The 27,992-nt window shown below is 41.6% G+C and overlaps 1 protein-coding gene across 5 annotated transcripts in view; it reads left to right on the top strand.

The window, feature by feature from the left end:
- Specc1 (sperm antigen with calponin homology and coiled-coil domains 1) overlaps window positions 1–27,992 on the top strand; it is a 264,567-nt gene that overhangs the window by 135,444 nt on the left and 101,131 nt on the right. For all 5 annotated transcript variants that reach the window (XM_005349893.2, XM_013347347.1, XM_026780356.1 and 2 more), the window contains one exon: window positions 16,591–18,173. In XM_005349893.2, coding sequence (XP_005349950.1) covers window positions 16,591–18,173 — 1,583 coding nt within the window. The remainder of the gene's footprint in view (window positions 1–16,590; window positions 18,174–27,992) is intronic.

The raw sequence follows: 27,992 nt of genomic DNA, 5'->3' as shown, positions 1-27,992 counted from the left end.
AGTGTGGGTGTGTCTTCTCAAAGCAGAACATCCTACTCTGGCCTAAGAAATTTTCAGAGGTATCCAGACTCTCTAATGTAGCAAACATTTTTTAAGATAAAACCTTTCTGTAGTTTGCAGACCACCAACTTCATTCTTTGCTCTCTTTTTAAAGACACTCTTTGTATTTAAAACCCCAAGATATAGACAGTATAAATAATATACTCAATATTTTTATAGTACAAGGGGTATACCTTTTTTTTTTTTTAGATCTAGGGGGTATTTATAGAATTGAATCATGTACTTTGTCACAGGAAACAAAAGTAAAACATAAAATTATGATTTATATTCTCATCTAACTCCAATGAAATTAGTAACAAAAATGATTATGCAAAAAGTACCTGGGAAGTAAGAGACACTATTTCTTTTTTGTTTTTTTATTTTGTTTTTGTTTTTTTTGATACAGCATCTCACTATGTAGCTTGGGCTGTTTTAGAACTCACTATGTTCACCAGTGTGGCCTCAAACTCACAGAACTTTGCTTGCATCTAGAGTGGTTGAATTAAAAGTGTGTGCCTTTATGCTCAGCCTAGAATTAAGAGACTCTCTTAAATAATCTGTGCACCAAAAGGAAGTCAAAATAGTAGTTAAATATTTCCTTGCAATAAATTGAAGAGTTTGCAGCAAAATCTTAAGAAGGAAACCAAAAACTGTGATAAAATGCTTAATTACAGATGCATTTATTACTATAAGAAAGGCAGTACATATGAATCAGTTATAAAACAAAGAAGCAAAAGGAAATTAATAATAGTTAAAAACTTAAAGAATGGAATAGAAACAAGAGGATAGAGAAGTAAAACCAAATACTAATGGTTGAAAAGCTAGATACTGAAAATTAGCCCCAATTAAAAGAAAAATACTAAGACTCAATGAGTGTGGAAAAATAAATTAAGTCTATAATAATTCACTTGGAAAACTGTAGGAAATGACAATTCTTTTAAAATACAAATTCAGAAAATTTTTCTAAGAAAATAGAAAACCTATAGTGTAGTCATATATTGATTTAATTTTACACTTATTTATTTTGTGTGTGTCTGTGTTTGTATGTGTGTGCGTGCATGCTTGCATATGTGCATGCCACACTGCACATATAGAAATCAGAAGACAACCTGTGGGAGTTGGCTCTTTGCTTCCACTATGTGGGTTCCAGGGATCAAGCTTGGGTTGTCACATTTGGTGACGAGAGTCCTCACCTGTGGAGTCATCTTACTAGCCCTTATCACGACTATTTAACATTATTTTGAATAAAGTAAAAGAGCTGGGTGGTGGTGGTGGGACACACCTTCAATCTCAGCACTGGGGAGGCAGAGGCAGGCGGATCCCTGTGAGTTTGAGGCAAGACTGGTCTACAGAATGAATTCCAGGACAGTTTTTGAAAAGTAAAAACAAATGAAACAAAAACAACAAATTCCTTTCTTTATTTTGCTTAGATTATGAATGAAAAAAGAAATTCATTTTGAGAGTAAGAGCTTGTAAACTAAGGCAAAATAAATATATAAAAATATAAATGCTCTTTCCCCCTGTTCTGATTAAATATACCTTTTCTTCTTCTCTCTTTCTTTCTCTTTTTTTCTAAGATTTATTATGTATACAGAGTTCTGCCTGCATGTATGTCTGCTTGCCATAAGAGGATGCCAGATCTCATTACAGATTGTTGTGAGACACCATGTGGTTGCTGGAAATTGAACTTAGGACCTAGAAGAGTTGGCAATGCTCTTCACCTCTGAACCATCTCTCCAGCATGACTATACCTTTTTCAAAATGCAAAAAAGTGTTTCTGATTTCAAAATTGGAAATCCATAAGTTAACATTATCTGGTAACCTGAGTGTGGCGGTGCATGTCTATAATCCCAATACTTGGGAGGCTAAGGCAAGAGGATTAGGAGTTAAAGACCAGCCTGGGTTATACAGTGAATGAGTTGGAAGGCCAGCTGGGCTACATTAGACCCAGAACAAACAAATATACTTCTTCCAAATAAAGTTTCTTAATCTTTAACCCACTTTGGGTTTGGAGCATTTCAGGCTTTTGAAGTAAATATGTACATCTGGGCACTAGTGGCAACTGCAAAGCACTGGAAAATGAAGGAGGAAAAAATCCAGTTTATAAATCCAAAGAGAACTAGGTATACATTTAACTAGATATTATACAATATAAGGTTAAATTAAGTATTAGAGCTGCTTGTGGTCCTAGAAGAGCTGAAATAATGCAGACAGGACTCTGAGACATACAGGTTTAATGTGCTATCATTTTTCCATATGGCCTGCTGGGAGACTAATTTTCCCTCAGACATAGTCATTAGGAAAAGAACCTGGTTCTCAAGACTACAGTGATACACAAAATGTTTCTTCGTCATTCCTTTGCCTCCTTGGCACTGGAGTGAAGAGAGAGCCCAGCTAGCTGTAGAATACAGAGCACTGCTGATCCTGTATTTACCAGGAGGAAACCTAATGGCAGCTCTTACTGCATCTTTGAAACTAGCCAGCTATTGATAAAGCTCACGTCTGCTTCCATGTCTGGGTGTTCAGTGATTCACATGTCATTCTGGGAAATAGAAGCACAATAAATGTCCTCGGAAGTATGACAGATTACTGTCCAGAGACAGCTATTACCCTGTCTTCCACCCCACATGCTTTTCTGGAGTGTGACCTCACCACTTCTTCCACGGAGGGTGTGCATTTGGAGTCTGCAGGCCTAGGACTGTCTGAGCTGGACAGAGAGGGCAGAAGTGGTAAGTGTGGCTGCTGAGACTAGCTGTGGAAGGTCACGCATGCATCTACTTGTTTGCAGGAGTTCGGAGACATTTCTGTAATGAATTTAGTTCCTGGGAGGCAACCATACTACAGAGGTCACCGTGACAGCCCAGCTAAGCTCGATATGACACCATCCATGTTGGTGAGATAAGCAGGATGTCCAGTCCAGCCACAATTTCAGATGACCATAGACCAATCAACTTCAGACTGAAGTCACATGAGTATCTAACCAAAAATTACTTAGCCAAGCTCTCCCCAGATTAAAATCATGAGAACACAAGATAGTTCTGTTAAGCTGTGAATTTATTCACACTTGTTTGCAAACAGTGGTAATAGATGAGTCTTGTAGGATTTAGCAATAAAGTCATGGTGAGTGAGACCACTCACTCATGCTGGAAGACCCTTCATAGACAGCCCCAGCTGTTCATTGCACCCAGAAATGCTGGCCTATTCACAGTTCTAATAGTTTTAAAAGTTAGTATCCTGCCATCCCCCTATTTAACAATATCTTTTAATTATCTTGTTATATGCCAAATAGCTTATCTAATTTCCCTTTTCATTTCTTGCTTAATAGTATCTACTGGAGCCGGAAGTCCTTTGTATCTTTTCTATTGGCTTAGTGTACAGTGGCTCCCCACCCTTCCCCCTTATGCCTGATTTTGCTTTCCATGCTTTTAGTCCACTATTTATAGTCAACCTTGTTCCCAGATACTCTTGAAAATCACAGAAATAAACCCTAAGTTTTAGTTGCTTACCATGAAATTTCCCATTATCTTACTCTGCCCTGCCTGGATGTTAACCATTCCCTTAGCCATGCTCCCGTTGTCACTTAGTCTACGTCTTGGTCGTCAGATCAGTTGTAGACTTATGAGGGTGTTGAAATAATCCTTACCTAACAGCCTAGTGCTGTTACAGTATCCACATTCTTCACCTCCCTTTATCTCATAATATAGGCATTGTCTAATCTCAAGTCGTCAGGGGAAGGAAGAGTATAGTACAAGATTTTGAAAAAGAAACCACATTCACTCATAACTTTTATTACAGTATATTGTCATAGTTGTTTTATTTTATTATTGTTAATCTCTTAGTATGCATAATTTGTAAATTAAATTTATAGGATTGTATGTATATGGGGAGAGAGCATAAATAGGGTTCAGTATCTATGACTTCAGTCACCCACCAATGGTCCCATTGCTGAAGGGAGATTAGAGGCAATACAGCAACGTTCCATTTCCTGTCTGCTGTATTACTGTTAGTGTACTGTAGCAGAGAACTGACTTAGCCCTGGTCAGACCTCATTCGAATACTTGTTTGATTTGCTGGCTTCTACCTCACTTTCTTCCCAGGGTGGACATTCTTAGACAACTCCTTTCAGTTGTAACGCTGAAATATTGGCCTCAGTGTTAATTGTTTAAAGGAAGTCTCAGGTCCAAGAGAAGACACCTTTGTTCAGATGATTTGCTGGGCTATGATGTGTGAAACTTAGTGCTGCTGGAACCGCACTCTGCCATGAGGATAGGCAGTGTCCTGATAAAGGTGCCTGAGGGAGGTAGGAGAGAGCAAGAGATTGAGAAAACCGACCCCAAGAGCCCCTATTGAGCAGACTCAAGCTGTCCTGATGCTAGACTTTCAGTTGTGCTAAATAAATCTTCTCTTCATATTATTGCAAGCTTGAGTTATGTTTTCTCTTATAAACGATTTCTAGCTCAAAAAGACTATATCAGAAGCATTTCATGGTTCTGGGTAGTTTTGTAGGGATTTTAGCAAATCAAAAAAATCTCTAGGCAATTCAGTGAACTAATTTTGGGTCCTGTGAGGCCTTGCATGGAGAATTAGGAATGCTTGGTTTGATTGAAGAATAGAAAATGAACAGGAAAAAAAAACTACCCCCATAAACCCAGAGATCATGTGGAAGAGGCAGTCAGTTTATTCTTTGTGGTTCCAGATTCTTTCAGAACTGGAACCAGTGTGTACCATGATAAGGAGGACAGATTTCAGCTTCAGATAAAGAGGGATTGTCCAACTGTGAGCTGGACAAGCCTGGGGCTAGGTTCTCTTTCACTCAGAGTACTCAGTGGTGACTGGAGCATGAAGGTTCAGTAAATAGCAGAAGTTAGATGCATCGATACTATGTATGAAAGATGGGGCTATTTCTTCCAGTTCTGAACTTAACATGATTTTATATTTTCCTAAGTATCAGAAGACCTACTGTGTGACCCTTGGGAAAATGGTGAAGCCTCTCAGACCCCAGTTTTATCTTCTTTAAGATGATGCTAATACTGCTTTTTTAATATTATGAGGCCTGGTAGTACATGTCTGTAATCACAGTTGCTGGGAGAGCTGAGGCAGGAGATCATATGGACCTAAAAGTTTCAGGGCCAGCCTGAACAACTTAACAAGATCCTGCCACAAAACAAAAACAAACCTAAGCAAGACAGAATCCCTTCTGTCAGTTGAATTTTATGAACTTCAAGTAAGTGTGTGTGTGTGTGAAAATGCTTTGAAAGCCAGAGCTCTGGACAAGGGATGTAGTTCATGGTGATCTTGACATACATAGCTATTGCGTGCCAGGCGTAGAACTCCATTGTGATCTATACTAGTTAGCTCTGACTTGCGTGGATCATCACAAAACTGGGGGTCAGGCTTTTCCCATCTTTCCTTAAAGCAGGGCTGCATGTGGAGAAGCAGATCTTTTCATTCATGAAAGTACCCCCACCCCCAAACACATAGCTCCTTATTCTTGGTGTTTGCTGCCTGGAGACCATGTGCTTTATCTTTACACAATGATGAGGGATTTCTGTTCAGAGGTGCCAGCCAGGCTTTGGAGTCAGTCAATGAGGATCTTACTGGCCTACACAGTGCTCAGGAGAGGCTGACCCTTGCAGAGTGAATTCTGAGGCTAGGCACCTCTCCACTTCTCAGACTTTCACACATTGGAAGCTGCTTTTCCAGAGCCATTTTGCATTTTGGCTTCTGGAGATGAGTAAGAGCAGCCAGTGTGTGGGCTCCCTGTGAGTGGTCAGACCATAGCATTATCTTTCCTCACACACTGCTGCTTTGTGTCGTCCTGTGTCTTACTGTAACCCAGCACAGAGCAGTCACTGTGTCCTCTTCAGGCTGGGGCCCCCTTCTGAGTGTTAGGGGTCTTTTGTTCAGAAGCTGTACCCCCCCTCCCCTTTCTGGAGTGCTGTGCATAGTGGCCATGGTGTAGAGTGCATTTGGGAAAGAGGAGCATGTAGATTTACAAGTGTTTTAAATGCTAACCCAAATTGCTGTGTAAGTGGAATGAGTGGGATTAATTTTGCATTTATAAAAAAGATTCAGTTATCATCTTATAAAAACATTTCTAAACATTGAAGCTACTGTTGTTGTTTTTTTTTTATTTTTCAAGACAGGGTTTCTCCGTAGCTTTTGGTTCCTGTCCTGGAACTAGCTCTTGTAGACCAGGCTGGCCTTGAACTCACAGTGAAGCTACTGTTTTTGCTTTTAACAAAGTGAGCAAGTAATTCTGCTCTTTTGGATGAATGTAAAACTCTTATGCGTTCCCTTCTGTTTGATTTTCAAAGTGGTTTCTACTGACTTTAGTTGGAGAACATGTATTTCTAGAAAGCCTCATACCAAGACTCCTGAAAGGCAGCCCAGCCCTGGAAAAGCCCTTCTTACAAAGTTAGGGTGGGGTTGCAGGGTAATAACATAGTTCCTTATAGCAGAGCGTCCTCTGAATTGTCTTTCTAAGTCCAAAGGCTCAGTCCACCTGTAAAACCAACAATTGTTGATTGCCTGCCTCCACGCTGGATTTACAGTGTTCGCATTGCTTTTTCTTAGTCTGATTGTACAGGTGCCGTGTGCACAGGTTAGAATGAAGGAGGACAGAAGCTGTGGAGAGCCCAGACCAGAGCTGCCTGGTCTTTTCATGTTTTGTCCTCTTCAGAGGCAACCATTTGAGTATGTTTATTGCTGCCATTTAAAATACATACACAGAGAGATGGCTCTGGGAAGCACCCTTGCCACCAAACCTGATGACCCAAGTTTGCTCCCTGGAACACACTCAACCCTTGTAAGTCTCAGCTGAAGGAGAGAGCCAGCTCCTAAAATTTGGCTTTTCACCTCCACACTTTTGCTGTGGCATGTGCACTCCCAATAAACACATGAATAAAATAAGTACAATAAATAAATACATTTTATTTTCTAGATCAGTTTTAAACACAACACCTCCTGCTATATGTATACAGCCTCCCATTATCAACACCCCTCACCAGACTGCCATGCTAATGTTAGTGGACCTGTGTTGGTACCTTGCATAGTTTACACTTATATTCTTGGACAAATGTAAAATAACACGTATCCATCACTTTAGAACTGTGCAGATCATTTTCTGTGCTTTGCCTCTTTGTTCCTCCTCCTAGGCTCTACTGACAGTAGGGCTTCTGTTTGTTTGTTTGTTTCCTGCTGTCTTAGTTTTGTGTTTTCTGGGATGTTAAATATGGCAGCTGTACAGGATGCAGCCTTACCAGATTGGCACCTTTTACTCAATGATGTGTCCTTACAAGTTCGCCCATGCTCTTTCTTGACTTGCACTTCATGTTTGGATACATGTCCCCTAAAATCCCACATTAAAGGCCCAGCCCCTAGCTTTGTAGAAAGGCAGTGGAAACTGTAAAAGCAGGGCCTAAAGGCCCTCAGGTGGTGGGGTGTGCCCTCGAAGGAGATTGTGGGCCCTGCTCTTTCACCCTTCTCACTTGTTTCCTGGCCAGATGAACGGTTTTGTCTGAGATTATGGTTACAGGCTGCCATAAGCCAAAACCAATGGGGCTAACTTCTCATAGACTGAAACCTCAAAAGCTAAACCATAAAGCACTTATCTTAATAAGTTGATTATCTTAGGGATTTGTTATAGTGACAGATAGCTGACCAACACAGCCCAATGACTCTTTTTGTAAGCATTATATAATAGTAAATAATATACATTCACCCAAGGAGGGATATTTTGGTTGCTTCCCACTTTTGGTCATTATGAGTAAGCTACTAAAAATACCTTTGTGTGAGTTTTTGGATGGATTTAACATTTTTTGTTAGACCAGGAGTGTATGTATTTTTTGTTAAATCAGGGCCATGTAATGTAAATATTGTTTAGTTTAATATAGTTTGTAAGAAACCACTGAAGTGTCCTTCATTGTAACATTAGGTTCCCACTAACAATGAGAGTTGCTATTGTTTGCACACTGATGGCTACTTTTGTAAACTGGCACAGTCTAGAATCACCTGAGAGTCTTACTGAGGGATTAGCCAGCTCAGGTGAGCATGTTTTGAGGGCATTGTTTTGATTATGTTGCAGCCTAAAAGTGGGCTGCTGTATTCTCATGTAGGCAGACTCTTCTTTCCTACCCGCCAGTTACCAAATAACCGACACAGAGACTTAATATAAATTATAAATGCTCGGCCAATAGCTCAGGCTTGTCACTAACTAATTCTTACAACTTTAATTAACCCCTTTATATTAATCTACATTCTGCTATGTAGTGTTACCTCTGTTTCCTCTCTGTGTCTGGGTGGTAACTTCTCTGCCTCTGCTTCTTCTTCTTCTTCCTAGTGTCCTTAGTCTGGTTCTTCCACATAACCTTATCTTGGCCAGCTATTGGCCAGTGCTTCTTTTTTAAACCAGTCACAGGGACATATATTCACACAGTGTAAAGGAATATTCCACATTCTCAGGGGTTGAGTAGAAGTACAGAGGGGTACTGAACACAGATAGGCACACGTGCATCCATTCTTGCTGTTCTGGACTGTGAATATGACCAGCAGTTCTAAGTTCCTTCCTCAGCTTCCCCACAAGGATGGACTGTAACCTAGAGTTGTGAGCAAAATAAGCCCTTTTACCCTAAGGTTGCTTTGAATCAGTGTATTTTTGTCACAACAAGAAAGTAAGATATATGTCCTCATCAGCATTTGGTGTTTTCACTGATTGAGGTTTTAGTCATTGTAATTTGTATATGATGGTATCACACTATTGCTTGGGGTTTTTGTTTTCATAGGGCAAGGTATCACATGTAGTCCAGGCTATCCTCAAACCCTTGGCAGGCATCCTGGGTCAGTGCCCCAATAGCTGAGATTATAGGTGTGAACACCCATGCCCAGCTTTCACTGTTGTGATCTGCAACCCTTAATGGTGTTCTGTGGAGCTTTTCTGACGCCTGTTTTCCCGCTGTATATCTTGTTTGGTGATGTATCGACACAGAACTTTTGTTCATTTTTAAGCAGGCTGTTTTTTCATTACTGAGCTTTAAGAGTTCTTTCTATACTGTTAATAGCATCCTTTATCAGCTGGCATTTGTAAAGATTATCTCCCTGACTGTAGCTTGTCTTCTCTTGACATTGCTATTGTTAAAGTTTCAAATTTATGGGTTTTTTTCTTATTATGATAGATGAAAATTTAACTCTTAACTTTGTACCTTCTCAGAGTGTCATAATGTCACTGTTTTTAGTCTTTTTTTTTTCTTTTTGGTTGTCACCACCACCTTCCCCCACCCCTCATCCCCACTCCCAACAGAGTCTCTCTGTGTAGCCCTGGCTTTGTAGCCTTGGCTGTGTTGGAACTTGCTCTGTAGACCAGGTTGCCTTGAACTCAAAGAGATCCACCTGCCTCTTCCTCCTAAGCACTGGGATTAAAGGTGTGTGCCGACACCACCCAGCTGGTTGTCACTCATATTAATGCTTTACACCTTTATTTCTAGTTGTCTCACCTGTATGTAGTATCTTTGATTCTGTATTTGTAAGGCCAGGGTAGCTATTAATACTCTTTTCTCTGCCTGCCAATTCTCTTTATCTTGTCATTGGCTTCTCAACTTCCTTGTCTGTTCTTTAATTTTTTTCACCTTTAAGCATAATATTCAAATGATCTGTGCCTAGGCAGTTTATGTAGCATTGATATTATTGTGACTCTGTACTCTTCTTTCTTGCAGGGTGAAGTCATGGGTTATAGTTTTGTACTCTGTACTCTTCTTTCTTGCAGGGTGAAGTCATGGGTTATAGTTTTGTTGCCTATTTTATTTGTTCCTGTGTTGAGTAAAGTTTTTTGGTTTTTCACTATTTTTGTTTTATCTTATTTTTTTTCATACTCTTCATACAATTAGATCTTCCATTAAAAAAAAAAAAAACTCCCTCTGTAACACTCTGACCCCTGAACTAGTCTAGACTTGTCTTCCATACTTGCGTCTGGGTATCGGTACTAGTTTTGTGTGTGTGTGTGTGTATGACTGTTTTGTTTTCATAAATAAATGAAAAAAGCAGCTTTTGGGAAGGATTTATTAGTTTTAACCTTGGCATTTGAACTTTGACCTAGCGAAACTATCACGGCAAATGGGAAGAGAGAAAGAAGGGCCAGGCCAAACCAGGGCTAACTATATAACCCATAGATTGTCCCCAGTGACTTATTTCTTCTAGCTGAGCCACACCTGTTAAAGGTTCCATCAGCGGGGCCATAGTGTTCAAACACATGATACTGTGGGAGGCATTTTACCTTTAAATCATAGCACTCCACCTCTGGCCCCCATAGGCTCAAGCTGGCTTATAATGCAATAATGCTTTCTATTTATTCTCTGAAATCCCCATAATCTTACATTTTTGACACTGTTCAAAGGTTCAAAATGGCAAACTCATAACTTTGAGCCTCTGTTAAAAAAAAAAAAAAGGTTACGCCCAGCACACAAAGGCACTGAGTAAACATTTCTATTCTAAAATGAAGGAATTGGGGGCAGGGTACAGCAAGGAAAGACATGATCCAGAGATCCACAAACCTGTAGCTTTGTGTCTTATATCTGGGGTTTGTGATAGCATCCTTGAGGCTCCAGTGGACTTGGGTAGCCCCCACCTCTTCAAATCTGTTGTAGGGGATGTGGGGGGATATGTGGCCGCTCTCCTAGCCCACATTCCTGATGTTTACAACGTCCTGGAATTTCCGCAACTTTTGGACTTAAGCTTCACTTTCCCAGCTTCACTCACGGCCTGTTCAGGAGCTGCACGGAGGGAATTCTACCCTGCTTTCTGGAATCTCACTACAAGCCTTCACGATTCCTGCTTTCTTGTATTTTGCATGTCTGCAAAGCTAGCACCACTTGGATGATGATAAGCTACTTAGAACTTAAGATGTAGCCTGGCTTCCTGGTTCCTCAAAAGCCTTTGCCTTCATAGCTAAACCTGCCCAAACACTTCCCTAGGAAGCCATTTCTCACCAAGGTACCTTGAAGGCTCTTGGCAGGTACTCTCAAATGAAGTCTGTATTATGCCCTAGAGCTCTCAGTTGGTGAGGTCCTGCTCCTCCCATTTTGTCCCAGCACAAAGCCAGAAGCTTCTTCTTCATATCACTGATCTTGGTCTTAAACATCTGTGCCCCCTTTGTCTGTTTCCTCCCTGTCCTGAAAGTTACCTCCTTTCCTCTTCACTTTTTACTCACTATAAATCTGGGTAAATGCAGTGAGCTGTAGCTATGCAGCAGTCTGAGCGCTGTGCTCTCTTGAAATATCCCCCCCCAAAAACCAAATTAGTTCATATATTTTGAATTCAGTTTTACTCAAATTTTCAGGACTCAGGCAGAATGCAGCCAGATTCTTTGCCAGAATGGAACACTAATGGTTTCTAGCCCAGGTCCTGACAGAGTCCATGCTCCCCTCTGAAATAGTTTACAGTCTGTATTTCTTTGGATATTGGTCATCGAAACATTCATTAAAAGCACCCACTAATCGCTGACTGGATTCTAGAACTTCTCATTAGCCTGCAAAATCTTCCACGTTTCTTCCACAAACCAGTTGCAAAAGCCTTCAAAGTAGTCAGGTTTATCACAGCAGTGGTACCAATTTTCTCTAGTCACCTTGACCAGATATCTAAAAGAACTGAGGGGAAGGGTTTACCATAACCCACAGGCTCATGTCAGGAAGGCATGGTGGTCGGGGTGCTAGGCTCAATGCAGGAACTTTCAGCTATTACATGGCAGTGTCAGATGGGAAGCAGAGGTAGACTCAGGCTAGAACTAGGACCAGGTTATGAACTATGAACAGTAGTGGACCAGGCTCTCCCTTGGCTATACACAGGTGCTTCATTGACCCAAGCTCTGAAGTCTTGTATCTGAATAACATAATTTTTTATCAAGAAGCAAATAGTTAAATATAGTTGTCTAAATAACATCTCATGTGGACCTATGTCTGGTATTTGGGGACTGTTACCAATATTCATAGACTTTGGTTTTTCTTTTCTGCTGAGCGTTTAAGACCATGAATATGATCAAAATTTATTTTTCTTTTTGGACTGTCAAGGCTAGTTGAGGATCTAGTCCTCAGGGGTCACTTGGGCTTGAGAGGAACCTTTGGCTCCTCTAACCTCTCTTTTACCAGTTGTTCTGTATCTGTGAGGATGAGTTTTGGCTCGACCGACTGTGGCTTCCCTTGAAAACAGTGAGGAAACTTTTCCTCCGTGTTGATCCTCCTCTTTGTAGACTTGATGCTGGATATAGTAGAGACTTCCCTGAACAAGAGAACTTCCCTCTGAAGTTACAGAACCATTCAGGGGATAGCTCACAGTCCCCTGGGACTTCAGTGGCCTTGGAATGCAAGGAGAAACTATTTTCCTTGTTAGTCCCTCGGACCACCTTGGTATAGCCTCCAAATCTGGTTATTGAACAGCTAGAAGATCAGTTACACCAGTCTGGTACTTTGAATTACTGTATATTATTTCAGTAACCAAACATTTCTAAGTAAACTTAGACTAGACATACACATTTTAGCCAGTCCTTCTGATTGTTGATCTTTGAAAATTTAAAGCCCATATACATCACCTCTAAGTTTCACCCATTATGTACCTTAAATCACTTACTCAGACCTTCAAAATTTGTGTAAACTTTCTAGTTTTCCATTCTGGAAACATCCTCCCATCTTAGTTTTCATATATTTAAATTCATCTTTAGTAAAACAATTTCCATTATTACATCCTTCTACCATTTTATTTTATTTACTGTTCCTCTTTCTGAATACCACAAGACATAATAGCATTAAGAAGTAAATTTCCTATATGTTGTAAGAAATTACTCCCAGGTGGGGAGAAGGATCTAAGCAATGTATGTCCCCTCCGATAAAGTCCTAAAGATAAATCAAAGTTCAGTTTCATCAGAGTTCACCCTAGGGAGCTGTTGAGTTTGTTGGACTGACTTACTGACCATTGCTGAAGGGCTACTGTCAGGAGGGTGGGTACTCTAAAGCAGCCACACTGAAAAGTCTTTGCCCATGTATAATGCCGGAGATATCAACTAGAGTTTTCTGGGTGTGTTGAGAGTCAAGGAGAAGTGAATGAGGTTGAATACGATGATTAGGGACAAAAGTCTGCTGTTGGCATAGACTTGGATAAGAAATGAATTCTGGCCGGGCATGGTGTTACATGCCTTTAATGCTAACATTGGGGAGGCAGAAGCAGTTAGATCTTGGTGAGTTTGGGGCCAACCTGGTCTACATAGAGAGCTCTAGGCCAGCCAGGGGTACATAGTGAGACCCTATCTGAAAACAAAACAAAATAGTAACACAGATTCTGGGACAGAAATACATATGCGATACTTAACTGATTGTTTAGTTTGTCCCAAAGGTATGGGAAGCTGGAGTTAGGAAAACCTGAAGAAAGAGTTCTCAGACATGTACATAAAATATTATAGGTTCAGACCAAAACAAAAGGAAAGAAACAGCTTAGGAACACTTCTAAAACTGTTGATAGGATTTGCCAGTTGGTCGGTTGCAGAAAGAAAAGAGGAGGAAGATTTTAAATATGATTTGAAGGCCCTTAGATAGAATGGAGAGAATACAGATGTACAAAAAGCCTTAGAAAAAAAGCAATGTAATTTTACAAAGAAAAAAAAGAATAGATGTAGCAAATATTTGCATTTTATATTTTACAACATACTGGGTATATTTCATAAATAAGCCTTGGTTTGCTGTTAAATTCTGAGTAGTTTATACAAGGCACAAATAATAATTATAAGAACAGACCAAACTTTGGCAGCAAAAGGAAGGAAAAGCAACAAATGACTAAAGGTGGAAAGAGAATGGGGGAAGGAAGGAAGAGGAGCCTCGTTTATGTGATATTTGAGGAATGGCAGATACTGTTGTGATAATCCTAGGTCTGCAGGTTTGCCTGCTGAATGGATACAGTTACTCTGAAACATTAGTGACCTTCCCGTCTTTAGCATGGCCCTCTCCAAGATGACTTCATTCCAGAAGATTGGTCTTACAAAAACATTTTATTGCTGAGTGGTTGCAATCTTCATTTTATAAGAATAATTAAACCTTTTCTTTATTGAGTAATTTAGTGTGATGTAAGCAAATTAACTAGATAAATACAAGTTTTAGTAGTCTGTCAGAGTACTCAGTGTCTGAAGAACATAATTTAATATGTTTAGATTTGTTTATTTTATTTTCATGAATGTGCATCACATGAGGACTTCGTGCTCTGCCTGCAGAAGCTCAAAGAGGGTGTCAGATTCCTTGGAACTGGAGTTACAGATAGTTGTGAGCCACCTTGTGGGTGCTGATAAACTATACCTGGTTCTCTGCAAGAGCAGCAAGTGCTCATCTATCTGTCTAGCTCCAATATTATTTAAAAGTTGAAGAGCCAGGGTTTCTGTAAAGTAACTTAGCAATGACTGCCATTGCTGCCCATTTTCATTGCTGTGTTGAGACTAGCTACTACTCCCTCTTTTGGCAGCCTGGGTCAGGCTGTACTCTGAGTCTCTTAACACTAGACTGTGACCAGACAAGGGTGCATTCTACACCCCCTTCCTAGACTGCAGAGAGAGAGAGATGGATCATATCTGGGATCTTTCTTGATTAGAGACCAGGCTATCACAGTCAGCCCAGACTCCAGAGGTTTGCAATTGTTAAGTAAGTTTAAGTCCAGAGTCTTCATTTCCCTGTGACCCCTGTGTGAACTTTAATGTTTTTACCCCTAGTTATTATTGGCATTCTCTCTAATATAGTAAAATGTAATAAGTCTTTGAACTTACATTTCTCATAATAATATTAGAAGTTCTGTCTCATTTCCCTGTTTTATGAATCTCTTTAAAATTTGTAGCTATTCCACATCCTTATCCCATTTGTTTTTGTTTCTCTGTGGCTATAAAGGAGAACACCAATTCTGTTTTCTATTCTTTTTCCTTCCTCCCTCCCTCCTCCTCCTCCTCCTCCTCCTCCTTCTCCTCCTCCTCCTCCTCTTCCTTCTTCTTGTCGTTGCTGTTTTCGAGACAGGGTTTCTCTGTGTTGCCGTGGCTGTCCTGGACCTCACTCTGTGGTCCAGTGTAATCTTGGACTCAGATTCAGCCTGCCTCTGCCTTCCGTGCCAGTTCTGTTTTCTAATTCTTTGTTAGAGTCCTCCCTTTCCCCGCCTGCTCTTCCTCATTGAAGATAAAGTACAGGGCCTCAGATATACCAGACACGTGTGTTACAACTCAGTTATATCCCCAGCCCCTCTTCTACCTCAAAGTTGCCCTCAGGTAAAATATGTCATTGTGAAATGTAAATAAACTTGTATTTTACTTAGTTTCCAACATTATCTGTGTATCTGTATTAAGAATTCAGAGTGACTTACAGGAAACATGTAACTCAGCTGCTGTAACTGAAAGATCAGCAATAGGCCAAGCTCCAGTGTTGATATGATGCCATTAATAATTTGGTTTTCTTCTTTCTGTACCGCAAAGTTCCACCCTCCTCACAAGATGGCAGAGTGGTTGCCAACCATTCCCACATCATGTACCTTTTTCCTGATGGCTAATGATATTTACCAGCCCGCCCCGCATCCCTTAAAAATTTTTTTTCTAATATTTATAGATCTTTTTAAAATTTTTATATAAGAATTTTTTCATACAGTATATTTTGATCATATGCTTTCCTCTCCCTAGCTCCTCCCAGATCCCTCTAAAAAAATCCAACAACAAAAATGGAAATCATAACAGATAAACAAACAACCAAAAAATCAATAAGACAAAAAATGTGCATGAAAAAAAAGCATGGAGTTCGTGGTCATGTGGCCTGTCCCAGAGAGTGATTGATATGCCCAGTGACATTGCATTGATGAAAACGAATTTGCTCTTTCCCAACACATATCAATTGCAAATAGTTTCTTGGTTAGGAGTGGGACTTTGTGCCTGCCTCTCCTCTCAGTGCTGGGATTGTGTCTGATTTGAATCTGTGTGGTATGTATGCTGTCAGTCTGTGTTAGGTCACATGTCTGTCAGTCCTGTTAGAGCTGGAAGTATGTTTCCTGGGAGTCACCCACCACCTCTGGCTCGTAAAATTTTTCCTTTTCCACATAGATCCCTTATCCTTAAGGGGAGGGCTTTGGTAAAAACATCCCATTTGGGCTGAGTGCTCCAGAGTTCCTCACGCTCTGCACAGTTGTCCAGGTGTGGATCTCTTTGTTAATTACCGTCTGCTGCAAGAAGAAACTTCTTTGTTGATGGCTAATCAGTTCTCTGCTCTGAGTCCCCACCTAGTGTAGCAGCTTTGAATTCCTGGTTGTGTCCATAGATCTTAATTGAGCTATGTGTCTCTGCCTTGAATCACCAACTGTGGTGGGGACAGGACTGTTCTGGATTGCTCAGGCTGAGTCTGCTTTCCTTAATACCCAAGCCCGTGGGAAGGGTACAGAAGCCCTTCTCAAAACAGAGCAACTACCCGGAGGAGAAGAATTGGATGGGTGGTAACAGCCATGTTTTGAAGACATTTGAGTTTCATTATTAAAATGCTTGCTTTTCTTTTCTTCATCTTTTGTCTCTAGGGGCTGTTCCAACAACCAAAAGGACAGGCATCCCAGCTCCACGAGAACTCTCAGTAACTATCTCAAGAGAGAGATCTGTGCCACGTGGTCCCTCCAGCTCAAAGAAGTTGGGCTCTAGTCCAACTTCTTCCTGCACCCCCACTCCTACCAAGCACCTGAGGCCCACCTCTGCAAAACCTAAGCAAGACCATGAAGGCACAGAGAAGTCTGTACTTGAGTCCCAGGTTAGGGAACTTCTGGCAGAAGCCAAAACCAAAGACAGTGAAATCAACCGGCTTCGAAGTGAACTAAAAAAATGTAAAGAAAGGTGGGCCCTAAGCACTGAGGATACCAATGCATCAGACCCAAGTGCAGAGGGAACATCAACCCAAGTAGGTGATGCAGAACCTTTGATAAGAACGCTGGAGGAGAAGAACAAGACCTTTCAGAAAGAACTTGCTGACCTAGAAGAAGAAAACAGGGCCTTGAAGGAGAAACTGACTTACCTTGAGCAGTCACCAAATTCAGAAGGGGCAGCAAGTCACACTGGTGACAGCAGCTGCCCGACATCCATAACCCAAGAGTCCAGTTTCGGAAACCCAGTTGGAAATGAGTTGTCCAGTGAAGTGGACGAGTATAGAAGAAGCACACATGGAAGTACATTGCGGACATCGGGGTCTTCAAGCAGTGATGTCACTAAAGCCTCTCTGTCACCAGATGCCTCAGATTTTGAGCATATCACTGCAGACACCCCATCTCGGCCCCTGTCAGCCACCAGCAACTCTTTTAAGGGCTCCAAGTGCTCCCCTATTGGGAGCTCCCCAAACAATGCGAGCGAGTTGTCCTTGGCATCTCTGACTGAGAAGATACAGAAGATGGAGGAGAATCAGCACAGCACTGCTGAAGAGCTGCAGGCTACTCTGCAGGAGTTATCAGACCAGCAGCAGATGGTGCAGGAACTGACAGCCGAGAACGAGAAGCTGGTGGATGAGAAGACCATTTTAGAGACCTCTTTCCACCAGCACCGAGAGAGGGCAGAACAGCTGAGTCAGGAAAACGAGAAACTGATCAACCTTTTACAAGAACGAGTGAAGAATGAGGAGCCTAGTGCCCAAGGAGGAAAAATCCTTGAGCTGGAGCAGAAGTGCACAGATATTCTGGAGAAGAGCCGCTTTGAAAGAGAGAAGCTGCTTAACATTCAGCAGCAGCTGACCTGTAGCCTACGGAAGGTTGAGGAAGAAAACCAAGGAGCTATAGACATGATCAAGCACCTGAAGGAGGAAAATGAAAAACTGAATGGGTTTCTAGAGCACGAACGATGTAATAATAGTGTGATGGCCAAAACTTTGGAGGAATGTAGGGTTACCTTGGAAGGCTTGAAAATAGAGAATGGGTCCTTGAAGGCTCATTTGGAGACTGATAAGCAAAAGGCCATGGAGGCCAGCAGTACCATGGGGCAGACAGCAGAGAACTTCGAGGTTCAAGAAATGCTGAAAGTGGCTCGAGCTGAGAAAGATCAATTGCAACTGTCTTGCACGGAGCTCAGACAAGAATTGCTAAAGGCGAATGGTGAAATTAAACACATTTCCAGCCTCCTAGCGAAGGTAAGGAGAGTGCTCTCAACTAGTATTTGTTGACATTTCTCTTCTAGACCTTAAAATCATGGGGCGAAGAGTATCAGTTGTTCAGCTGTCCTTGTGAAGCCAGCTTTCTAGTTCAAAGATCTATTAGAATGTAGACAGATTGGCACTGGGGACTCCAAAGTAAAAACACTCAGATTTCTGTACAGATAGTTCAAAGTTTAATGGAAATATAATGAATTATATCATATGGTATGATGTAGTTATGGAGAATATCAGCGGTGGGATACATCTAGTTGGAAGATGCTTTCATAGCATCCTTGAGGCTTTAGATTTGATTCCTAGCACCACACGAACATAGGATAAAATAAAATTTAGAACCATCCTGTATACATTGATTGCCTTTTTGATGGATTTAATGCTTTCTGAGCATATTCTCAGCATTGATTCTTTAAATGTTGTTTTAAATGCCAGCTGGGATTTATCAAGTAACTTTTATATTCACTAGTCCACTGTTATTGCCATGTGTGTATTATTTGTTGTTTATGTCCTTTCTGGTCTTGGAATATTAAAAGTAGTATTTTATATCTCTGATTATTTCTTCAGGAAAAATTCCTAGACGTTGACTTAGTGATTCAAAGAGTATAAACATTTTAAAGATTTCAACACATTTAGCCAGATTGCCCGCCAGAAATAATATGCCAATTTGTTCCCACCAGTTCATGAGAGTACTTGCTTCCTTGAGTCCTTGCCAAAACTTGGTACTAAATTATGTCATTCAAATCTGTTAATCATTTCCTGAAATTATTTTAGCCGAGGGCCCAAGATGAAATAATTGGTCCTGGCTTTCATTTTTAAAATCCTCTTTGATTTGGCTGGAATGTTATTATGTGATGATACAAGATTTCTCAGTGATGACTGTGGCGGTCGTCTGCCTCACAGTGCTGTCTCCTTGTTCTGTCTTTCCAGCTCTGGGGCCATGACTTGCGGTGTTGCTGGGGAGGGAGGGGGGAAAGCATCTTCCCACCTTATTTCTTGGCTGCTGGTGTTCCAAAAGCAGTTTATGCTGTGAGCTCCTGGGGGAGATTTTTGCTTGTTGTCTGTCTGTTTTAGGGTCAGTCAGTTGCAACCCAGTCCTGTACAGCTGTCTTATGGTTTTGTAAATCCATAGGTATTTTATTGAAGGAACGGAAGGGAGCATTAGTGGTTATGAGCCAGGTGCTCATTTGGATTATATGTTGACTAATGAAGCTTTGCATTAAGTCACTTGTAAAGTAAGAATTTCTCTTTCGTTGTTTAAAGATCAGTCATTACCTATTCTGTAAAATATTTAATCTTCCAGATGGAACTTTTTTAACATTTTTAATATTTATTTTATTTGTATGAGTGTTTTGCCTATATGTGCATCACATGTGTGCCCACAGATGCCAGAAGAAGATGTCAGATACCCTGGAACTGGGGTTGTGAACTGCCATGTGGATGCTGGGAATAGTACCCGTGTCCTCTCAAGTGCTCTAAACTGCTGAGCTATTATTGCCAGCTCCCCGTGGACCGTCTTGAAGTCTTTCCTTAATCTCTTTCTCTTCTGTCTCTGGCAATTTGATTATCATTACAGTAAATGTAAATATTAAGTAATTTGGCATCTTAAATAGCTTCTTTTTCTAAACAAATGATTAAATTCATTACAGAAGATTTCGTAAACTACAGAAAAGTATAGAAAACAGGCGCTGCCTTTAGTCCTGCCACCTGGAGAGAAATCTGCCAGCATTTTGCTGTATATCTTTTAGACATTTTTCTCAGTACATATATACCAGGGTATGCGTACAGATATATATTGACAGGATTATAGTATTTCATCTTTCTGTGTAAAAGAACAGAGCACATGTGGCACAGTCCACGAATACAGTGAGCCAGTTAGATTAGTGTAAAAGTTCCACTTGTAATCTGTCCCCCCACCCCCACCCCAATCTGTGTACCTCTGGCTGTCCTAGAACTCACTCTGTAGGAGAGGCTGGCCTTGAACTCAGAGATCCGCCTGCTTCTGTCTCCCACGTGCTGTGATTAAAAGCTTGCACCACCACTGCCCAGCTTGTTTAAAATAATTTTTATATTTGTTTTCCTTCCTGATTTCTTGAGTAAAATTCTTTAGCTTTACCCTACCCTGTTTTGATTTAAAGTTATAATTTTGCTCTTTTGTATAGCTTAGCCAAAGTAAAAGGCAGTAAAATCTTGTATAAATTTAATCTATTTGGAGGACATGGAAAGTGTATGTTTTCTGTAGAGCACAACACACAAATGCAAACTTAAAGTTGTTTTTAAATAATTAAACTGTAATTCACATAACTCATATATTTACTGATTTTCTGCCAGCTAGAATTATTATGTACTATTTTCTGCCAGCTAGAATTATTATGTACTGACTGTAGGAGTCTAGCCAGTGTTTAGTTAAGAGTCTAAGGGAAAAACATACTCAAGATGTAACACTACTTACACAGGATTCCTTCTATAGGTGTTAGGACTCCTGGTTTGTAATATTGCACTGCCTTGTGTACAGAGAGTACAGATCTATATGAGCTATACTACATCTGCATTACATCAACACTGAAAAAGCAAATCCAAGACCTCTTAAATTTTTGTTGCTTTACCAGATACTTGACACTCAGTAATTCAGAAAAGAAAGGATTGTTTGAGCTGTTAGTTCAAGATGCTGGAAGTCTAAAGTCAAGCAGCTGTGTCTGGTGAGGGCTCCATGTGGCTTCTACTCACAGTAGAATGGGAAGAAGAAATTTGCTCGTGCGAGAAAGCACGGGTGAGATAGTGAGCAAAGCTGCCACCTTCCGTTTATTACAGTCTCCTGAGCAAGAGAGATCCCATGAGACTGCACACACATACTCATGAGGGTAGTACCCCTTCTGATCACTCCTGAAAGGCCTTACCCCCGCTATTCATTACTTTTCTCATGACTGTGAAAATACATAGTAAACACTTAAGAACGGAAGGATTTGTTTGGGCTCCCAGTTTGTGGGTACTGTCCATCACAAGAGGGGAAGCTTGGCAGCAGGAGCATGCGGCCGCCCCTCACCCTGGAGCCTGTAAGCAGAGAGGGCTGAATGTTGTCACTCATCTTGGTTTCCCTGTACTTAGTCCTAGACCCCAGCACAGGAGCTGGCGCCATCTGTATTGAGAGTAGGTCTTCCCTCTTTAGTTAAACCTTTCTGGAAACGTCTTCCTAGACACACACCAGATGTGTTTCCATGGTGATTCCAAATCTAGGCAAGTTGACAGTTAAGAGTATCCATAACTCCTCCTAATACCAACACCACTGGAAATAAAATTTCAACATGAGTCTGAGTGAAGACACACCATATCCAAACTGTAGCACGGACTGATGGCTCAGTGTATCCCCACTGCAGAGTATCAACTAATCCATAACAACCAGGGATTCTAGTAATGATACTGAAGGAACCCATTCCCAAAGGAAAACAAGATATGAGATGAAGCTGTTCGTTGAGAAGCCACTTCTTCAGTTACCTGAAGACTGTCATCCTGACCACCCTGAGAGGCTTTGTTCCAGCTGCAGAAGCAGCCTCAGCTGTCATCGCTGCCATAGAAGCCACTGTTTATATCTCCGCCCACTTTGCAGATGTTCCCAGCTTGGTTAGGGAGGAACATATCTACCTAATGCAGATCTAAACATTTATACCCTGGTCTTAAAACAGGCAGCCCTGCACAGACTGGTGGACCAGTGACTGTTTGTGCATATGATCCTTCCCTTCTCTAAACATGTGAGCAGTCGTCCCCCCTGCTCTGTCTCATGAGTAGTCCAGGAGAGCTCCATCTTTCACACTATCCTCTTGTGCTACAGCACAGTCTCCAGTACGTTTTTGTCATTTTATTTCCTACTCGGGGTTTTATCTTGGGTAGGGTAGGCTGAGGTAGTTGCACCAAGAGCAGATCACAACCAAGGGCTGCTAGACTTGGGCACACCTGGCAGCTAGAGGATGTCTACAGAACTCCTGGGCGCAGAGGAAAGCTGAGACCTGTGGAAGGGGAAGTACTGTAGAGAACAGAACACCGAGAAAGGCAAAGAATGAAGAGTAGGGCTGTAGAGAAGCGGCAGGGACAAGCGGCCCTGCCATTGGAAGGGTTCCAGAGAGGCCCCAAGAACGAGGAGCTTTGGCTGCTGAGGATTGACCAACCATGGCTAGATGTTGAGGTACTGACACTCAGAGCATACAGTACACTAAAGAGTCCAGAGCCACTGATGTCAGATCTGACAGGCATTTTGTCTATTCCTGGTTTTGTCCCAACTGAACAAAAGAACTCTAGGTCATTTAACTATATATAGCCTTTCCTGTAGGTAGACACCACATTATTTTATTATGTATTGTTACTGTTTATAATTTTATCTAAGTGTGTGTGTCTGTGCCCATAAGTGCAGGTGCCCATAGAGGCCAGAGGTGTCTGATCCCCTGGAGCTGGATTGAGACTGTTATGAGCTGCCTGAAGTGGATGCTGGGAACCAAACTCAGGTGATATAGAAGAGCTTCAGTGCTCTTCATCCCTGAGCCATCTCTTCAGTCCCTATCTGTTGCTTTACACCTGTTCTCTGACCAAGGCAGAGAACAATTATTAGCCTAACTTGTTCATTGCTGAAGTCAGGGTTCAAAGCTAGGCCAGACTGTACGTATTACACATACCCTTAATCATGAACTTGCACTGCTTCTTGAAATGAAAGACAGCCAGGTGGTGGCAGCACACGCCTTTAATTCCAGCTCTTGGGAGGCAGAGGGATCTCTGAGTACAAGGCTAGCCTGATCTACAAGAGTGAGTTCTAGGACAACCAGGGCTACACAGAAGCCCTGTCTCACACAAAAAGGAAGAAAGAGATGAAAGACAAGACAGGATCTTGTTCAGATCAGATCTCACGACTTATATACTGGTGTTAAAACCAACAGCCTTTGTGGTTCAGAGAAAGCAAAGCCTTAATACTAGGAGATCTTTACACTGTTTTGATAAGGTGGGGGGAATTTACAGCAAAGGAAAAAAAATGGCCTCGTGGTAGCAGCGCATGTATTTAATCCCCCTAGCACTGGGGAGGCTGAGGCAGGTGGATCTCTGTCTACAGAGTGAGTTCCAGCACAGCCAAGGCTGTTAGACAGAGAAACCCTGTCTTGAACCTCCCCCTCCCCAAAATGGAGTTTTGGGACTGGCGAGATGGCTCAGTGGTTAAGAGCACTGACTGCTCTTCCAGAGGTTCTGAGTTCAATTCCTAGCTACTACATGGTGACTCACAAGCACTGTAATGAGATCTGGTGCCCTCTTCTGGCCCACAAGGACACATTCAGGCAGAACACTGTAATAATAATAATAATAATAATAATAATAATAATAATAATAATAATAATAATAATCAGTCTTGAAGAAAGTGGTTTTGGCTGGGCATGATGGTACACACTTGCAATCCCAAATGCTTACTTAGTTGGTTGAGCCAGGAGGATTATGTATTTGAGGCCAGTCTCAGCTACATACTGATTCTGTCTTAAAGGTGGGGGGAGGATGAAAAAGGGAAAAGAGAGGAAAGGAAGGGATTAAAAAAAGTTTATCAAGCTTTGATTAAAAAAGTGAACAGATCAGTGCTTTTTAATATGTTCATGTGGTTGTGCAGCCACCACCATCATCTGATTGATAGCTCTTGTCTCCCATGAAGAAACTTGGAACCTAGTAGCAGCTAACTCCCCAAGTCATGCCCCCCTAACCCCTGGCTGTCTGTAATCTGCTTTGACTCTGCCAGGCATTTATAGAACCATTCATGATGTGGCCTTTTGCCTTTGCCTTTCTTCACTTAGCATGGTTGTCAAGATAAATCCATGTATGGCATGTGTCAGAACTTCTCTTTTTCTCCCCTGGCCAATACTGCATTGTACAGATACACTCCACTTTGTCTATTATTCAATAATTAGGGTCATTTGTTACTGTTTTATATAATGTCTCTGGTGGGCCATACTTTGCCATTTTAATTTTATGAAATCCAGCTTGTCTTGATGTTTAATCTTTTAGTTTGAGTCTTTTGTTTGTTTGGATTTTTTGTTTTTGGGGGTTTTTTTTACATTTTTAATTTATTTATTTTGCTTTGGGTGCATGTGCCACAATTTATGTGTGGAGGTCAGGGTTTATTTCTTCTGTGGAGCTTCTGAAGCAAACTCAGGTCAGGGTTGGTGGCAGGTGACTTCACCCATATCTTGTTGGCCTGGTCTGAGGAATCTTTAAAAATAATAATAGAACCACATTTACAGTTGAGAAAGATTAACTGGCCACAGATGAGAAAGCCAAGGGCTGACCAGGTTGGGAATAGGAGGGCAGGGAATGGAGAAACACTTAGATTAGGAGTTTGACATAGTAGGGTTTGGTGAGTACTGACTTGTTATTGGGGATTGCAGAAAGAGGCATTTCACTCCCTGCACAGATCCAGGCCTGGGTGGCTGGAAGCGTGGTTGTGCTGTTTCCTGAGAGGACACATAGAATCCAGGGAAGCGTGAGGAGAGTTCCTGGGAGCAGGAACAGCATTCAGACCTGCTCACCGAGGCTTTGCTCAACTCCTGTGGTACGGTCACTGACGTGACATCGATGACTGCTCAACTTCTAGGCCACGTGCCTCCTAGATCATGACCTCCTTCGCCCCTCCTTCCCTTTATAAGCAGTAAAAATGTATGTAATGGTAATGTCCTGATGCACATTCGTAGGTTTATAACTCTGTGGGAGGAGGCACCATTGAAAAGGGATGTGAGGACTAGCGCAAAGGCAGCAGTTAGGAGTGCTGGCTGCTCTTCCAGAAGACCTGAGTTCAGTTCCCAGCACCCACATGGTCCTTACGGCTGTCTGTAACTTCAGTTCCAGGAGCTCTGATACCCCTTTTTGATCTCTGCAGGCACCAGTCATGTTCGTGATGTGTAGAAACACATATAGCCAAAATATCCATACACATAAAATAATTTTTAAAGAAGAGAAAAGGGTAGGGAGGAATCTTAACATCTTTGACTGATCTCCATTCTTAATTATTTTTTTAGTATTCAAAATTATTTAAGGGACAGCATAATAACCAAATCTAATAAAATGACCAACTCTGGCTGGGCATGTTACACAGTGGTAGGGTATTGGCATGCACAAGGCCCTGGGTTCATCCCCAGCCCTGTGGAAACAAAGCCTCCACGCTGCTGTCTTGACAACAGAAGCAGGGGTTTCACAAGCCAGGCTTCTCCTCTGCGCAGCACCACTCCCTGTGTTCCTTCCTGGCTGAACAAATTCAATGTTGCTAGAATCCATTCAGAATCCTAGCTCTATGCCCACCCTGGTCTCTGTTCCCAGTGTATGACTATTTGAGTAGAAGATAAAATGGTTTCTCAAAGGCCGGGCCTAATTTTCCAAGATGCTGTCTTTGCCATCAGAAACTACTAAACACAGTTGTAACCAAAATGTTCAGACCCCGTTTTCACCTCACATCGTGTGTTTACTTTTAATGTACTGGACTTTTGCTTCCTTATGCATTGGTGATATTGTTGTATTGGCTATACATTTGTTTTCTTATTCAGTTTATTCAGCATTCTCTGTCTTGGGGGTAGTTTGTGTTATGATAAGGCCTTGGTTCATAGTTGATCTCCATCTTGATGTCCTTTGTGCTGTCTTTCACCATAATAAACTAAAGACGACAGATTCACCTTACAGAAATCATTGTTCCATGTAGTCCACTCACCCAGTGCTAAAGCCGTCACAGCCAGTTAGTCACACATCTCCTGCAGGAAAGACTCCAGATAATGTTTATGGCAATATAACCCTCTAACATCTGCACCCAGGACTCCCGCTACCAAAGTACTCTTTTTCTCTAACTGTTGGGGATCAATATGGCAGCTGACAGCACCCAACTAGAGCCCCTTCCAAGATGGCCCTCCCTGGGTGGTGCTTCTCACGGCTAATCCACTGAGAAAATAAAGACCACAGGCTTTGCAGCGGAGGCAGAACAAAGGGAAAGCTGGGTGTAGCCCTCTTCCAGAGGGGTTAGTGGATGCCCTTGTGAGACAGCCACTTCTACCAGTCCTGCTTCCCCGTCTTTCCCGCAGTGAGCATCGGGAGCACGCCTCAAAAACTTTGCTGTGTGCACATGCCTTTCTCCAGGTACTTCCAAGGAAACTGACCTGTAGCAGCGCTTTTCCCCAGTTCACTGTCACAAGGGGACAGTGGAGGGGGTGGTGACACGTCCTAGGATTCTAGCCTGGTCTGATCACAGCTGACTAGGTTGCTACCCGGGTTTGGTTGTTGTTGGTGAATCAGGACGGACTCTTGATGTCCTCTCTCTGAGGTGATCTGTTTGTTTGAATCTGACTGGAGATGAAAGATGCTTGGAGTGCTTGGAAGTGGTTTCTATCTGATCGTGTAATTCCCAAAATTAGAAAAACTAAATTCAAAAGTTTGCATTGCCGGGCAGGAAGAGGCCAGTATCACAAAAAGAGGCATCTTAGAACTCTAGTGGTCATAAAAATACAGAGCTTTGTTCTCTGCTGCTTGGCATGCTGAACTTTCTAAAATAGTTTGTTTGCGTGCCTGTGAGTATAGACGTGCCACTTATGTGAATGTGCCTGTGGAGGCCAGAAGAGGACATCAGATTCTTTGGAGCTGGAGTTACCACCCAGTGTGGGTTCTGAGAGTCACTGAGGTCCTTTGGAGGAACTGTATGTGTTCATAACAGCTGAACTATCTCTTACGTGCTCTTAACTGCTGAACCATCTCGCCAGCCCACATTCTTCTTTTTGACTAATTTCCCTATATATATTTGTTAATCTATAAAATGAACATAACTAACAACTTCCTTTTGATCTAGTGAGTGTCCTTATGAGACGAAATGGTAAAATTACTTTTTAAAAAAAGCAAAGTTTTTTTGGCTGGGCATGCCTTTAATCCCTGCATTCAGGAGGCAGAGGCAGGTGGCTCTCTGCAAGTTTGAGGCCAACCTGGTCAAAATAGTGAGCTCCAGGACACTATGTAGCTATGAAGACGAGACCCTATCTCTAAATAAATAAATAAATAACAAAAAAAAACAACCAAAACTCTAAAATCAAACAAAAACAACAAAGTTTTCTGACTATTTCATTAGACTTGGAGGATATATTTTATATCAAGAAGAAGTGACTGCTTTTGCAACAGTATTGATTTGTAGATTCACCACAGTCTGCACTTCTGTTCCCTCCCCATGCATGCTGCTCTTTGGTGCCCATGATCATGATGAATCAGTGTATGGGAAAGAAAACCAAAATCTCTGAAGGTCAGCAGTCTCAGCTGTACTCAGAGACCTCATTCAGGATGCTCAAGCACTTCCCTCATCATATTCCCCAGAAATATTACACTCATAGTATTTCCCACTAGTCACATGTGTATATCTGTGCTCCAGGTGACATGCCTCTGCCTGAGGAGTCTAGCCATGAGCCTGCAAGACTCAGAGTTTGCTGTGTGCTGTGGTAGATAAAGTAGACCAGGTCCCTGTTCCTATAGAGTCCCCAGCCAGAACTGCAATTGGAAAAAAATGGATGTGAAGAGTGCACCCCAGACTTTAAAAACAGGAAGAAATCTATTACATATCAAGCTTATATTGTCCAGTAAATATATGCCTATTACTAATGTCAAATTGTGACAGAAAAAGGACAGTGTTTATTGTAGCATTTTTTATAATAACAGAATGGCAGTGGATTTCCAGTATGTAATAATTAAAATAATCTAGTGACAGCTGGGGCGATGACTTAGTAGATGATAAAGCCCTTTCTATGGAAGTATGAGGACTAGAATTTGGATCCCTGA

This window comes from Microtus ochrogaster, chromosome 7 (genome assembly GCF_000317375.1).
Source record: "Microtus ochrogaster isolate Prairie Vole_2 chromosome 7, MicOch1.0, whole genome shotgun sequence".
NCBI classification, from domain to species: Eukaryota; Metazoa; Chordata; class Mammalia; order Rodentia; family Cricetidae; genus Microtus; species Microtus ochrogaster.
Note: the sequence above shows the minus strand (reverse complement) of the source record. Positions and strands in the feature narration are given on the sequence as shown.